The 15,954-nt window shown below is 43.0% G+C and overlaps 1 protein-coding gene across 6 annotated transcripts in view; it reads left to right on the top strand.

Annotated features, from left to right (window-relative positions):
* The window catches only part of TANC1 (tetratricopeptide repeat, ankyrin repeat and coiled-coil containing 1), a 61,333-nt gene that overhangs the window by 15,864 nt on the left and 29,515 nt on the right, over positions 1-15,954 (top strand). For 2 of the 6 annotated variants that reach the window (XM_058028472.1, XM_058028471.1), the window contains exons 3-4: positions 11,460-11,663; positions 15,479-15,580. In XM_058028472.1, coding sequence (XP_057884455.1) covers positions 11,460-11,663; positions 15,479-15,580 — 306 coding nt within the window. Of the gene's footprint in view, positions 1-400; positions 441-6,231; positions 6,472-11,459; positions 11,664-15,478; positions 15,581-15,954 lie in introns of those variants that run through there. The other 4 variants (XM_058028475.1, XM_058028474.1, XM_058028476.1 and 1 more) reach the window with 4 other exon arrangements.

Genomic DNA, 15,954 nt, shown 5'->3' on the forward strand with positions numbered 1-15,954 from the left:
TGTGCCTGGCATGCTGAAGTCTTTGCTGCAGTGGCTGGAGAGCTCATGGGCCTGAGTGAAAGTGACCTGTTTTTCAGAGTTACGTTTTTAACTTCAGACTATTAACGTAGACTAACATTTCTGATTTTCTGATGAGTTTGATCCTAAACTATCCATTAGAGTAAATTTATGGTCTTTGGCAACATGAACTTCTTACCCCCAGAGTAAAATACAAATAAATCTGAATATTTCTTAAATGTATAAAGAACAGAGCATAATAAAGGTGCCACATCCTTGTTTATTGGAACCTTTAAAACAACACAATCCTGTTTTCTCGGAAAGCAAGTTACATACATGTCTTGCATTGCAGCTTTTAAAACTACGCAGTTACGCTGAGTCCTACAAGGGGAGAGTATTTTCACTGTTCTTTTGCAGAAACTGGTTCTGAGTTCATCTGGCAGGTAATGTGTTGTTCTTCAGGAAATTTCTGTGGTCTTGTGAAGTTTTCACTCTGCCACAGTTCCTTTCTAAATGACTGAATGATGGGAGCTATGCTGATTAGAAAAAACACTGACACTAGATCAGAGATGCACAGAAAAGATCACAAAGCAACACGAAAGGCATTCTGTTAATTCTGTGTGTGCTGCTGACTTGAAATTACCAGCTGGGGTTGTTTAAACAGAGTGGGGTAAAGATTCCTGTGGTGAGGCTTTCACTGGTACATTTTTTGTTAAAATACTAGATGGAAGTTGGTTTTAGCTCAAAAAGGAAAATTGGGCTGTTCAGAATGGAGCTCTGACCAGGCTTTGATTAAAATCTGAAGCTTGGAAAAACCCTTTTCCTGTAGGTCAGAAAGCATGGCTTTTATTTTAGGATCTCATGACATCTGTCTGTAGTAATGTGTGCAAAAGAAGATTTTTCTCTGTTTTTGCAAATACAATCCTGCTGTATTTCTGAGCAGCAAGGGAAGATTTAGAGTGTGGGAAGTTTTTTGGTTTAATTTTTGGTTTGGTGGGTTTGTTTATTTGTGTGGGGTTTTTTGTTGTTTTTTAAGCAGAGCTCTTTTTGTATTCATGTGTTAATTAGATGTTATGGAAACCAAGTATTGGGAAAAATTGGTGAATGGTGCCTAACTGGTGAGAGCTAGAGCAAGGAGGAGTTCAGGAGCAGCTTTTTAAAAGGAAGTAAATAATTGATAGATTGGATTTCAGAGATTTGTAGTTTTTTTGTATTTAGAGATGATGTGAAAAGTTTGAAGAGACGTGTGCATTTTATTCTGTTCTGTGTTACACCAGGACTTTCTGTAAAGTTATGTCCAGTTTATTAGCTTTCTCTGTTGTTCCAAAGGACATTCCAATTCTTCCAGCTGTAAGACATTTCTCCACTTTTAGAAAAGACGTGAAGCAAGGCAAAGAACATTGATCTTAGTAGAGCTTATTTTTGCTCACTCATCTCCCTGGTCTTTAAACTGAAAACAGGGAGAAACTGAACAGCATAAAATTCCCTGCTGTCTGGAGAGAGTAGCAATGCACCCCAGCGATGGGAGCTCACTAGAGAGATAAGACTGTTAACGTGGCCATGGCCATTCTTCAGACTGCTGTTGGAGAGAGGAGTGCAGTAGTAACTTTAGATGCTTCTCTCAGCTCTGTGGGCACATGGCCTTGATTTTTTGCTGATGAAGTTTTAAGAAATTTTTCAGGTTTTGCAGAGCTTCCAAATGTGGGAGGAAGGAGACAGCGCATCTCAGTAGGGCCACCCTGAATGCAGCTGGGAAGACTGCGTGGTGTTTTCTCAGTGTATTCATGGTTTAGGAGTGATCCTGAGGAGCTAGAAGGCAGTGAGATCTCCCTGGGTCATGGTGGGCAGCCCAGCCGGCGCAGGAGGGACACCAGAGTGATGAGCTGCAGCTGCGCCTTGACCACACGTGACCATTTGGAGTCACTTTGAAAGGGCTTTAGGCTAAGCTGCAGCAGCTTATTCTTAAACTGAAGTAACCCCAGTTGTCCCATGGGTTCCATGAAAGGAATGCCTGGAAGTCTGCATGATTTAGATCTGAGTGGGATGATTCCTGTTTCACTGAATAGAACTTCCTGTTTGTGTGTTAACTCTATTTTATGGGTTTTACAGCTGGTAGGCTTGTGGAACTCGTATGAGTAGGAATGGTGGTGTTTTTTTCTGGATTGAGGGCAGGCACAGCTGTAACATTAAAAAGCGTAAAAGGGTTAAAGGACAAAAAGAAAAAGCCCTAACTGTTTTAACAGTAGCTTGTGTGGATTTTAATAATAGAATTTCTCATTTGCCCTGACATAAGGGCTTAAGAGCTGAAGTTGTGCGTAACACTTTTGAAATCTAGCTGCTGGGAATGTTCATTGCAGGTTTTAATAAATTCCTAAATTCAGGGTTATCTTGAAAAATAGAACTAGTATTTCAAGAACTAGTATTGATACTTTGAGAGAGACAGGTGCTCTGCTAAAGAGTGGTAGAATGTCTTTGTAGAGAGAACTTCTGCCTTGATCAGATGGAAGGCTGTCACGTGGGAATGTCACTTTTGGAAAAATGATACCTCAAGCAGCACCAAAAGCAGTAGTTATGGATACACAGTTGGGCTCAGACCCTGAAGTTGCTTCAGTAGAAATTCTTCTACAACAGTTTTGTAATAAACCCATTTTAAAATGGATGTATTTGGATGTGGCTGGGAGGTGTTGATAGGTAGGTAGGTGGCTGTTGTAGAATTAGATGCAATCTAAGTGAAGCAAAATGAGTGTGTTTAAACATGCACGTATGTAATTATCAATTTGTGCAAACATACACAAACACAGGTGAAGAGAGCTGTGTTGGCAGCAAGTTATGTGTAGAGCAGCTTTTGCAAGCAGAACTTAGGGATGTTATTTCTAAATGTGGATTTGAAGACAAGGTGGTTGGTGTCCAACTTAGGTAAACAGATGTGCCAAATGAACAAAATTTCAAACAAACTAAATTTTTTACACAGACATAAAACTTTTTCTGTATCCAGATTTTTTCTGGTTTTCTGCAGCATGGAGAAACCTGTCTTTACAGCCCTTCAGACATAGTTATTTCCATACAACAGAGATAACTATCTGTAAGTTGATTTTTCCTTTCTCTTGTCCTTCTTTGCATTAGTGATTTACATACTTGGTAAAGGACAGAACCTGAGGGGGAAGAACCCACAGTCTGCGCCTGTAACCTTAAAGTAACAGAGAACGGTTTGGGCAATGTTTGAAACAGGAAGGGAGTAAACAGAAACAAGTAAAAAGTGGTGCTGTCTCCTCTTTGTTAGCTTATTGTCATCAAATGCATGTTATCTCTTTAAACTCTTCCAAAGTTTCCAAGTCCTCTAGAGATTGCTGGGGAGGTGTCTCTCCAGTGGGACGTGGCAGAGCTGTCTGATGAGGGTGTATGTTCTTGTTCCTTGCTCTTTGTCTTTTGCTTTGCTTTGTTAATGGACTTTATTTTCTGCATTTAAGGTAATCCCAGCTCTTGGTCTGTTTCTGCCCTGCGTTTCTTTCTACCTACCATGGATTTGTGTGTTTCTGCTCTCTCTCCTGCTGTGTTCTCATAGTTGAGGTTTACTTGTTAACCAGTTTATTTCCTTGAGGTTTTTGACTTGACCTCTAACCACAAGGAGATCTTCTGCCTCTGGCCTCAGCTGAAAGCAGCTGGCTGTTTTTATTTTAATGAAGCATAGAAATTTTGTGTGTTAGTGACACAGTTCAAGCAATCAGGGCCAGAAGACTGTTGTTCAAGTTCTACTAGGTTACCTGTAAGTCCTGTCTGTGCCTAGAAGAGGTGATAGTATAAAGAATATACATAATAAGCTTCAGAATATAAACAAAAAGTACTTCTCAATTATGATTGGTTTAGAAATTCTACAGAGCTACTCATTCTTAAATGCTTAAAAAGGCTTCAGAGATAAATTTTTATTAGTATTTCCTGTTGGGTTTCTGTACTGCCAGCTGCTTTCCAGTATATAATTATATTTGTTTTCTTAAACTGTCCCAAAGTCAGCAACTCACTTCCATTTGAGAATGTTGTTTTTTTTTTCTAACTAAGCTAAAGCTTATTCAGTATAAAATACATGTAATGTATTTTAATTTAAAAAGAAAATAAAATCCTGTATATTAAGTTTCTACAGAACATACTCAGTTATTTCAGATGGTTTTGTAGTAGCGTGACCATTGTCGTTCTGTTGACCCAATATCAGGCCTGAAGGAACATGAATAATGGCAGTATTGTGCTTAGTTTGCAGTGTTCTTCTGCACTAAATCCCATCAGAAGTTGAACATCAAATGTAGTGCATGGTATGCGTGGAAACTTCATTGATGTCAGTAGAAATTCAGTGTGGTAAGTAGTTGGGACTTTGAGGTTTTCCAGCTTCAGGGCTTGTTAGATATTAATAGTAGTGGTCAAATAACAAGAGACAGATTATTATGTCAACAAAAAGATGATGTTTAGAATGCAGCAACATGGAGCTTTAAAGGCAGAGAATTTGGAGAAACAAGATGGGTGGTTTTGGTTTCTGAAATAAAAGTTATTGAAGTACTTATGGATTTGTATACATCAGACTTTCAGTAATTGCCTGAATATTTAGATTTTTTTTTTTATTATTTGGTCTGCAAAAAGGGTCCATATTAATAAATCTTTCCTGTGTCTTGTTTGATTCAGATCTGATAGATCAGACCTAATTTTTTTCCATACTTTTTGAGACTTAGTTTTCATTTGCATTCGTTTCCTTCTTATATTCTGGTATCTTCGTGTAAGTATCTTTGGCTTAAGTATGGGTATACAGACTTCTGAATGTTTGTATGGAATGGAGGCTTTATTTCTGCATTATGTTTCATTGCAGACTGGCATATCGTTAGTTACTTTTGTTTGTCTGCTTTGCCCTTTAGGAATATTGTATACTGAACAGGTTGGATGAAATATGAGAATTCAGAATTTCCTCTCTTTTATTCACATAATCAGATACAATTAAGAAATTGAGATTATACTTTGTATTCTTTTTCATAACTAAAATGTCTTTGGAAGACATGAGCTATGATCACTTGTATGAGGTTCCACCACCCCTGTTTTACTTTCTCCTTTTCCTTTCAGCCAAGGCCCCTGTTACAAGCCTGACGTGCTGCACTGGGGCAGCACTTGGAATGATAAACAGAAATGTACTGAAATTCACTGTTACTGGGTTTTGGGGTTTTTCGGTTTTGGAGGTTTTTTGTTTGGTTGCTTTTTTATTTATTGTTTTTATTGCTAGTGGCAACTAAATTGCTACTCTGAAAAGTGAAGCTGCTGTGCAGACAAGCTTATTTTTTTCTTAAGACCCAGACCCACTATTTAATCTTTATTTTAAAACTGAGTGTTTTAAGAATTACTTGCCTGTAGCAGTAAAGGTTTGATTCTCAGCTGACTGTGGTCAGCTAAATGCAGCTTTTAACACCCCTGTCTTACATTGCATCTGACTCAGCATTTTGACCTAATACACTCTGAACCCAGCTGACAGCATCAAGGTACCATTCTGGAAAACTGAAAGGCCATTAAATAAAATAAGTTTGCCTTTTTCAATCTAAATATGTAAATTCAATTGGCTTTTTCTGTCCAAATGCTCTGTGGTATTAGGCTTTGAATTTTAACATTTTGAACATTGAACTTGGAATGGAATACTTTTAAGTTTCAGTTTGACTTTTTGTTGTTACTCTAAAAATACCTTGCAACAGAGGAAGCATTGTTTCATGCTTAAAATATGGAGCTGGTTTTGATTATCTTGTGTTGCTTTGCCCACTTTCAGCTGCTCTTGTCAGTTATTTAAGAGCTTAAGCTTTTTTGCTGAGCACTCAGTATTTAATGTGTCTTTTCAGGAGCTAATTCCAGTGATGTATCCCATGTACATATAAACACCACCCCTCAAAAAAAATTCTGCCCTTGAAACACATATGCAAATTACTTCAGTGACCTGAATAACCTTTATTTTTCCCTGTTTTCTTTCTTTTTTTTTAAAGAGTTACAGGAGAATGTTAATATTTTGTGTACTGATAAAATAATCCAGGGTGCAGAAATAAATGCCAAAAAGTGAGCAAATAATGTCAAGTACAAGCAGAGTTGGCAAAGGTTGGCCATTTAAACCATTTGTTCTAATTTTGCTGGATTGTTTCTCACTCATTGCACTTCACTGCTTCCTTTACTCAGGCTGTAATGCGTTTTCTTCCCATTCCATGCTAGTTTCTCTCTTTTTCTTCCCAGAGTCTCGAGAGCAAAAGAATTAAATGCCGCTCTCCCCTCATGCGTGTATTTGCCATGCCAGCAGCCTGTGTCCTGTCCCAGAAGGCTGGCTGTGGATGGCTTCACTTGGCAGGAGTGGTTCTGCAGCTCCTGGTCAGTGTTTGCACGGTGTGGCTGGACAGACTGGGACACGACTCCCCAAGCCTCCTGGATTGCCCTCCTGAGGCTGGGCTGGCTGTGTGTACAAGCACACACATGCATGTAAGCATTTCAAAGACACAGCCCTTCAAGAGCAGTGCTTAGTGTTTTACAATAAAAATGAAGCACCTCATACTTGGTCACTGAGCCAGGTTACAGAGTTCTGTGTACACTTGCCTGTCAGTTCTGTTGAAAGACTATCAAACCCACTGGATTTCATAATCCTTACACGGTTTCTTACTGCTTAGACATAGAGATGCCTTGTTCTGGAAGGGACTTCCCAGTTTGGATGGCTTTCCTTGTTCCTACAACTGTTTTCTTTTTCCCACATGTAGTTTCCTTCTGAACTTGTCTGTAAGGTCTCATCCTTTCTTAAATATTTGTTAGGGTGAAACACATCCTGTGGAGCAGAGTGGACTTTAAGACTGTCAGTGCTAGTGTGTAGTCACATCAGTGTTGGATGTGGTGGTGTCCTTCACTTCGTGGGGTTCTCAGGGATCCTTGGTCAGCAGCAGCATCCTGCACTTTTTTTTTTCTTTTTAACACATCTGAAACAGAACTACAGAATTGAGGATTTCTTCTATTGTAGCATGATTTTATATCAGATTTTTTTCTCAAGTGGGTTGAGAGTCGTGTTTCACTTTAGCAGAAAGGTTAAGGGAGAGAAAGACAAAACAGGCTTTCCCAGAAGGGCTTGTTGAGGGAGTCCATGGAACATAGTTTTCTCTGTGGCTGCTCTCAATATCCAGGATCAAAGAGGCTGCATGTTCATTGTTCAAGCTCTCGCTGCTGTAAAGGTAGTGGTCCTATTCCTTCATGTTAAAAAGTGATCTGAATTCCACATTTGCATCAAACTCAGTTTACACATATTTTGGTAATGTAGGTGGCATTCTTCTGGTTTCTAAGCACCTTATATTGAATGAAGAATTAGATGCATTTTATAATGTTTAATACTGATACAGACAGGTGTGAAGGTTTCCGTTTTAGTTATCCTCCCTATCAAATAGGATTAGTTTGAATTTAAAATTCAAGTTCTCTTTTAGAATATTAAGCTCTATAAAATTATTACTGTAGTCGGCCATCCTTGTATCTCTTTGTATCTAAGAGAAAAAAAAAGGAGTTTGTAATCAGATTATGCCAATCAGTTGCATCCTTAGGTGCAGCTAAACTGGGATTTGATTTTCATTCTCCAAGATTTTTGTGTGTGGTTTTTCAAACTTTTTGTTACTGTGGTTGCATTGACCACTGAGTAAGAACTCCAGTGTTGATTGATGCTTGTGCAAGGTTTTTGTCCAGAGGCTGCTTGGCAGTGGAAAATGTACAACTCAGAGTTTTAAAAAAAATGGACGTGGGGTTTCACAAGACCTTCCCTTATGTGTTTGTTTTACAAACTTCCACTCCAGAACTGATGCAACCTGCTTTATACTCTGGTAGATGCCTGGCAATGTCATGTAATTTTAAAGTATTTTTCTGGGGTAATTTTGGGGTTTTGTGTTTGTGTGGCATCTACTAGTATCTGGGCATTTTAACAGATTGTATTTTGACAGGTATTTCTCATGCATTTTTCTAGTATTGTTTCCCTAATGTTAAATTGCTGTGTGGGAAGCATAATCTATTACTGGGTGAATCCCACAAGTTTGGTAATTTTGGGTTTGTCTTGTCATGTGTAGAGCCAGATATGTTACAGGAATTTTCCTGTTATTTGGATGAAATGTGGAGATTGGACATCAGTCCAGTTTACACAAAATAGAAAGTGCAGAATTAAATGGAATTATTTTAGAGATTTAGGAAAGGATGATGTAAGCATGTAAAAAGCTTGGCACCCCTCGTTATCTCGCATGCAATTGAATTGGAGGCAGCCCCAGAGGAGGTTGCTGGTGCGGGTGTGGATGCTGCCGGGCCGGGCCGCGCGTCTGTGCCTTCCTCGGAGCTGCCGCGGGCTCGCTGGGGCAGGGACCCCGCAGTGTCCCCAGGGAGCCCTGGCAGCCTGCCCCGGGCACGGAGCGGCCCTGTCCCTGTGCCCGCTGAGTGAAGGGAGCCTCGGAGCGCCCTGTCCTTGTCCCCCATGAGCGGAGGGAGCCTCGGAGCGGCCCTGTCCCTGTGCCCGCTGAGTGAAGGGAGCCTCGGAGCGGCCCTGTCCCTGTGCCCGCTGAGCGAAGGGAGCCTCGGAGCGCCCCTATTCCTGTCCCTGCTGAGCGAAGGGAGCCTCGGAGCGGCCTTGTCACTGTCCCTGTGCCCGCTGAGTGAAGGGAGCCTCGGAGCGGCCTTGTCACTGTCCCTGTGCCCGCTGAGTGAAGGGAGCCTCGGAGCGGCCCTGTCCCTGTGCCCGCTGAGCGAAGGGAGCCTCGGAGCGCCCCTATTCCTGTCCCTGCTGAGCGAAGGGAGCCTCGGAGCGGCCCTGTTTCTGTCCCTGCTGAGTGAAGGGAGCCTCGGAGCGGCCCTGTCCCTGTGCCCGCTGAGCGAAGGGAGCCTCGGAGCGCCCCTATTCCTGTCCCTGCTGAGCGAAGGGAGCCTCGGAGCGGCCTTGTCACTGTCCCTGTGCCCGCTGAGTGAAGGGAGCCTCGGAGCGGCCCTGTCCCTGTGCCCGCTGAGCGAAGGGAGCCTCGGAGCGCCCCTATTCCTGTCCCTGCTGAGCGAAGGGAGCCTCGGAGCGGCCTTGTCACTGTCCCTGTGCCCGCTGAGTGAAGGGAGCCTCGGAGCGGCCTTGTCACTGTCCCTGTGCCCGCTGAGTGAAGGGAGCCTCGGAGCGGCCCTGTCCCTGTGCCCGCTGAGCGAAGGGAGCCTCGGAGCGCCCCTATTCCTGTCCCTGCTGAGCGAAGGGAGCCTCGGAGCGGCCCTGTTTCTGTCCCTGCTGAGTGAAGGGAGCCTCGGAGCGGCCCTGTCCCTGTGCCCGCTGAGCGAAGGGAGCCTCGGAGCGCCCCTATTCCTGTCCCTGCTGAGCGAAGGGAGCCTCGGAGCGGCCTTGTCACTGTCCCTGTGCCCGCTGAGTGAAGGGAGCCTCGGAGCGGCCCTGTCCCTGTGCCCGCTGAGCGAAGGGAGCCTCGGAGCGCCCCTATTCCTGTCCCTGCTGAGCGAAGGGAGCCTCGGAGCGGCCTTGTCACTGTCCCTGTGCCCGCTGAGTGAAGGGAGCCTCGGAGCGGCCCTGTCCCTGTGCCCGCTGAGCGAAGGGAGCCTCGGAGCGCCCCTATTCCTGTCCCTGCTGAGCGAAGGGAGCCTCGGAGCGGCCTTGTCACTGTCCCTGCTGAGTGAAGGGAGCCTCGGAGCGGCCCTGTCCCTGTGCCCGCTGAGCGAAGGGAGCCTCGGAGCGCCCCTATTCCTGTCCCTGCTGAGCGAAGGGAGCCTCGGCCTGTTCAGCGAGGGACATGTGCTGTGCCAGGCTTCCACTGGAGCTGCTCTTGGGCTGTCAGGGCGTTCTGGGGAAGAGCTGGTCTGTGCCCGTGGTTGGGGCGGCATTCCAGGGGCTGTGGTGTACGTGCTCTGCTGGTTCCCTGCTATTCCTGGTGTGCATGGTTTCTGAGCTCGCGGGTGTGGCGTTGGTCTATTACTAACAGCTTTTTAGAAAAGGCTTTGAGGAGCAGGGTGCTGTTCCTCCTTTCTTGGAATGCTATTTGTATAATAGGTGTCTGCTATTCCATTGTATCATAACCATTTTACACTTAACACCGGGGTTTTTCTGCTTCAGTAGAATGCAGCACTGTTCAAATACGCTGACCATCACTGAGGATACAACACCCTTAGGCTGAAGCCTTGGGTTTTCTCAAGGTGTGGGTTTTGCTCCAAAGAGCTGCTCTGTGTGAACACCATGGCGATGTGAGTGGTAATGTGCAAAGGCTTATTATAAAATTAGGTAATGAAATGAATGAAAAGGAGAATTTCTGTGGTACACATTTTACATTTTTGTCTTTTAAGTCATACTGCTGTTAGAATCTTAGTCATGGAAGCCTGCTCTCCACAGCATCAGGAAAAAGAAAAACCAGAGTACTGCTGGAACAAAAATTCCTAAGATACAGTAGCGTCTCTATGTATTGACTGTAAATATCGTTACTGTCATGATCAAATACTCCTAACCTACTGATTAGAGCTATTTAGCTCCATCCAGCTGTCTTCCATATTGTAATGTTTCATATACAATAGAGACAAGTAAATTAATTCAGAATTTGAAAGTCTACTAAGAAGGCAATGAAAGATTATGCCATCATAAAGGGGAAAATAGAAATGAAGGAATTGCAGGTTCATGTGTCAACCCTTTTGCACCCCCACCCCTCAGCAGTCCACCTGGAATACTTACAAATTCCGAACTGCAGCCTGGATATGTGGCTAGTAAAAAGCTATTAACAGGAATTCCAGTATTTTCTAGTTACATTTAGCTGTATTACCATTCAACTGTGTTTTTCAATACCTTTTGAAGCAAATTCACATACTCTGTATTTAAATTCACATACTCTGTATTTGAAACAAATAATAATATCACCAGTGTTAAATCTGTGTTTAAATCAGCTGTTGTAGAAGTTTAATTTTCAAAAGAACAGAGAAGGGAAATCTTTAACCTCTTTACTAGCCCTGAAAATGGGAAAGCAAATCTTAGACTGCCCATCTCTAACTGTACATATTAGTAATCCACCTTTTCATTACATGTAAGGAGTAACCCAACCCTCCTTTAACTAGTTAAGTAAACAGTATTTCAGGTGGTCCTGGCTTTCATGCTAATGCAGTGATGCTAAAGCATCTTTTCAGTTTGAAAAATACTTTTATGTTCTTAGGGAACTTGATGTTGACCCTAAGGATGGAGTCTGAAAAGTGCTGACTGTTGAAAGTGAGGTTTTTCTTCCCCTTTTTTCTCTTTTTTACTTTCAATTGGAATGTTGCTTACTTGTATATTTACATTTTCCCAGTGGTTATCTGGATTTTGCAGTGGAGGTGGCACAGTAGTGCGAGTCATGCTCAATTGTTGCTGGCAAGTGTTTTCTTGTGTTAAATACTTATATTTCAGTGCAACTCTAGGCTGTTTATTTTGGCACATCACCAAATAGATGACAAAATTTTATTTTTAGCAGGTGACTACTGCCCAGAGAATGCCTCGCAGGTTACAGCAACATCTGGCCACAATGCAGATTTCCCCAGTGGCGAGCAGCCAGGCTCCCAGGACACTTACAGAACAAACTTGGCCAAAGGAGTCTCAATGTCACTGCCGTCCTCGCCTCTGCTGCCACGACAGTCCTATCTGATGCAGGCAAGAGCAAGCAAGAAGTCTCCAGGTAAGATGGAACAACGAGCAACCAAAATCTTCATAACATGTTAACTCAGTTATTGATAAATTCAGCATAAAATAACTTAGTAAAATCATGTTAAACTTTTGCAACAAGAATAAAAGTAGTGCATGTTTCCAGGTTAAAAAACTAATTGGTTATTAAATAGAACATATTATTTCATGTGGCAAAAAATTAATCTATTTGGTGTTGGAGATACTTATATTGAAGTGTCTGAATATGATTAAACCTGGTTATTTATGGTTAGTTAATCAGGTAGAGGACTGCTGCAAAAAAGCTTTGTGCATGTGTTAGTGACTGTGTAAGAGTGAGTATTGTTTGTGGCTGTTACAGTTCAATTATTTTACTTGTATCTCCATACACAAATGTATTATTAGATAAATTGCTGTGGAAGTGACAAGGAAGTTGTTCATTTTCAGCGGTTTTATCCTCAGTGGTGCCTACCCACTGGTATGGGAGCCAGACTAAATATGGGGCTCCATGGGACTCCTTTTATCAGCATTCTGTGCATAGAAATCATTCCAGCACACCATCATCACTTGGGTTCACTCAGGTCAGTGTGGGAGAGACAAGTGAAACTCTCCATGTTCCTGTTGCCTGTGGAGACACTCAACAGGTTTGAGTTTATAAGGTCTGGGAACAGAGTGTCAAAAGCTGGGCTTTGTCAGCACAGAAAATGCTGAACAGTTGATGAGTTGTGACTGAAAAGCCGTATTCATGATGAATGCAGAGTCATTCCACTGTGACCTACAGCCAAGGGAAAAGATTTCCTGTGATTCTACAGTGCTGGGAATGCATTGGCATTTATGCATCATTATTTTGAACAAAAACCTAACTAGGTGATAGGAGGCTGACAGAAACATTGTGCTATTCCTTTGACTTTCACCAAACTCTAGCTAATGGAAGATGATTCAATATAAATTAGCTGTCTAGTATCTGGGGCAGGGGTAGTAACAGGACTGTACTACTGTCCTGATTTCAAAGGTCTCTTAGCATGACAGCAAGTTACAGATCTTTCCGGATATGGTGAGTGAAAGAAGAAAGGACTGCACAGGAGGCTGAAGTAGTGCTCTGAAGTTGGGTTGTAGCAGTGGTAGAACAAAATTCTAATTTCAGTCCTTCCAGTTGAGCTGCTTCTACTACAAAGCTAGAATGAGCATTGTTTGGATTGGTTATCTTAACAGGTGTGCAGCTAAACCAGCTTTTGTTCTCTTAGAGGGGTAATAGTTGATTGTAGTCTGATTTAGGAGGCTCAACTAAAAGAATGAAAATACTGATTTATAAGAGATGTTCCAATAAAATGGATTGTGGAGTTTAAGATATGAATGAAAGATGATGCTGTTGCACTTGAAAAAAATGTTTGCTGCTTTCCTTACATTAATGATACAATAATGCTTTAACAGAGAAAGGTTTCGTTGGAAATCAGTGAATTTCCATCAGTGAATGCTGGAGGTGAGTCCTAGGAGACTCTTGCATAAGTGTACAACAGAACCTCAGTAAGTTTTGAAGTTAAACTTCAATTAAAACTTCTAATTAATAAGCAAATTAATCCTCATACTTGAGACTAGACTAGGTCAGAGAACTGGTTTAATCTCAGGCTGCAGTTGTGTGCCCTGCCCATGGGAGCCCTGGGAACTGTTCCTCCTGCAAGCACTAAGCTGTCCCAGCTCCAGGGTCCTGCATCAGGCAGTCTCTGGGGTCAGTACAGCTACAGATCCACTTTGTCCTGACAAGAGGGAAGCGATGGAGCTGCACAAGTTGCAATGATCTTCTGAGACATCAGCTCTTCGGCAGTCAAAAAAGCGTTAAGAATTATTCGCAAAATAATAGATGTGGTATGGAATTGTATAAATCTGTAGTTTGTTCCCCTTGGGAGGAGACCAGCTTTAAAAATCTGCACTAGATTTAGGACAAAGCTAGAACAGGCTTCAGGAATGACTGTCGGTGCAGGATGGCCGTGAAGAGAAGTTATGGTGATAGACTGGAGTGATGTTTGTCTGCCTAGGAGAAAGGCAGCTGTAAAAAGGAGACAGTGCAGTCACTGTGTCTGGCAGTGTGTGTTCACCTGCTGATGTTACAGAGTGTGAGAGAAAGGCTGGAGTTAGTTCCTGGAAGAAAAATCCATCTAAACTCCTAAAGAGCAAGCGGCCACTTTTTTCTCAGGGCACGATAAGGCACTCAGCAGCAGTCACGAGAGCATAGCAGGGAGTGTGTTTTCCCTTACTGAGATTCCTCTGCAAATTTGCTGCTGATAAAGCGCTGTCCCAGATGAACATTCTGTCAGACCTGATTCAGCCACCCTACACTTCTGTAAAAGAGCTGCTGTTCTGCAGACACACTTCACATTTAAATGAGTCCTTTTCGTCCAAGGGTTAATTCATGCGTCCTGTTCTAGATTAGTGCATGAGAATAAATTTACCATGAATTCTCCTACTTGTTGCAGTGTTTTATATTGGATTTGCAATTACTGTTAAGTCACTTCCACAGCAGTTTGTGAGGAACAAAATTCAGTAAAGGGTTTCCTTCACAGCTTAAAGCATGAGTGTTAAAAATACATCCTGAAGATCTTCCTGTGTTGATCTAATTCTACAACTGCTACACGGTTTTTTTGGTTCTTTTAGAATGAGTGCTTTTTGTTGTCCAACTTTGATATGTTTGATTATACTTCTGCTTACAAATGACAGGTGTAGACTATTGTCTCCCCTAAAGAATGGGATTTTGTTTCAAAGGCATGCATTTTCAGCTGCTTTCACCAGGGCCAATGGCCTTTATTTTTGTTAGACAAGTAGCGTTGGAAGAGCCCCCTCTGGTGTTGGTGCCGAGCTGATCATGTAAAAAGTGAAATTGACTCGAGAATCTCTACTAGATATAAATATGTGTTCATATAGGACTGACACTTCCTCACCAGTATTTCTTCGCTAAGAAATTAGGTAGTCACCATGTTCCCATATTGCACTTCTAGGTGGAAATCTGAAAGAACAGATGGATCCAGCCAGATTGTTCTGGGCAAATGATGTGTGTTACCCTGTGATGGGGTGGCCAGACCTTCACAGCTCTGTGTCAGTGTGACCCTAGGAGCCTGAGGCCACAGAGGAGAGATGCAGCTTTTCTTTAAAAACAGTCATGAGTCTTAAAGTGCTCAGGAAAAACAGCAAGAAATCGATGTAATTTTCAGAGACTTAATGTACCATCTGAGGCTGCTGCCAAAAGGAAAGATGGGATGCTTAATGTGACTGAAGTGCCACAGCCTAAATATAGGGTGGGATTTTAATAAACGAAGTATGAGAGAGCTTTGGTGTGCCCTTGAACTCTGAACCAGGGAGAAGGATGCTTTTAGAAGACCTGAACGGAGGGAGGGGGAAGGTCTCTTTATGAAGGTCAATGTGGGACAGCTGGCATCAGACCTGCAGTCCCCCTGCAGTGCTCCCTGAAGGGGTTTTGCTCTGTTGGTGTGGGAAGTGCAGAGCAGGAGGAGGCATGGTTGAGAGCCAAGGTGTAGTCCTGAGTACACATCAGTACTGAGAAGAGTAGGGAGACCAACTACTGGGGTTACATGCAGTATGCAGCTTACACACCACATACAATGGGTTTGTTTTCTAGCAGCCTTCGTGTTCTGAAAGGCCTGGAGCATGTGTTTCTCACGAGAGCGGAAGTGCAGCAGCTCGCTGATCTTTGTGATAACAGCTGTGTGTGTAAGAAGTAATTTCTCTGCTTTTTTTACATCGTAGAGGATAGATACAGGACATAGGAACTCTGTGTCCGTGTGGAAACAGTTGGGTATGCTCTGTTCGTTCCCGTTGCAGGTCTGGTCAGGAAGCCCAAGTATGTGGAGAGCCCCAGGGTGCCAGGGGAGGCAGCCCTGGCCCTGCAGAGGCGGCCGGAGCCGGGAGAGCCCAGCGCCAGTGGTGAGCGTCTGTCTGTCTGTCTGTCTGCTTGCGGAGTGTCTGTCTGCCCGGCTGTGCTGCCGTGTGCTGTGGGCTGAGATCCTCCTTCTGTGCTGGGAACAGGCTTTGCAGGAGGGGCTGCTTGATGTTACACCTACACCGTCTTTAGAGCTGTCTCAGTTCCTGGGGCTGCTCATGTGCTGCAGGCAAAGTGATGTCTCAGTGTTATTGACTGCCATGTATCTTCTGGCATTTTTCTGAACTTGTTTTTTATTATAAATTCACTCAAATGTGTAGCTTTGCATTCCTCTCAGTACTTCATTTTAGAAATTTTGTAAAAGTGTGCTGATTAGGGCCGTAACAGTTAACTCCTGTGTTGGCAAAGCTGGGAGAAG

The sequence above is a fragment of the Melospiza georgiana genome, chromosome 7 (genome assembly GCF_028018845.1).
Source record: "Melospiza georgiana isolate bMelGeo1 chromosome 7, bMelGeo1.pri, whole genome shotgun sequence".
Classification (NCBI taxonomy): Eukaryota; Metazoa; Chordata; class Aves; order Passeriformes; family Passerellidae; genus Melospiza; species Melospiza georgiana.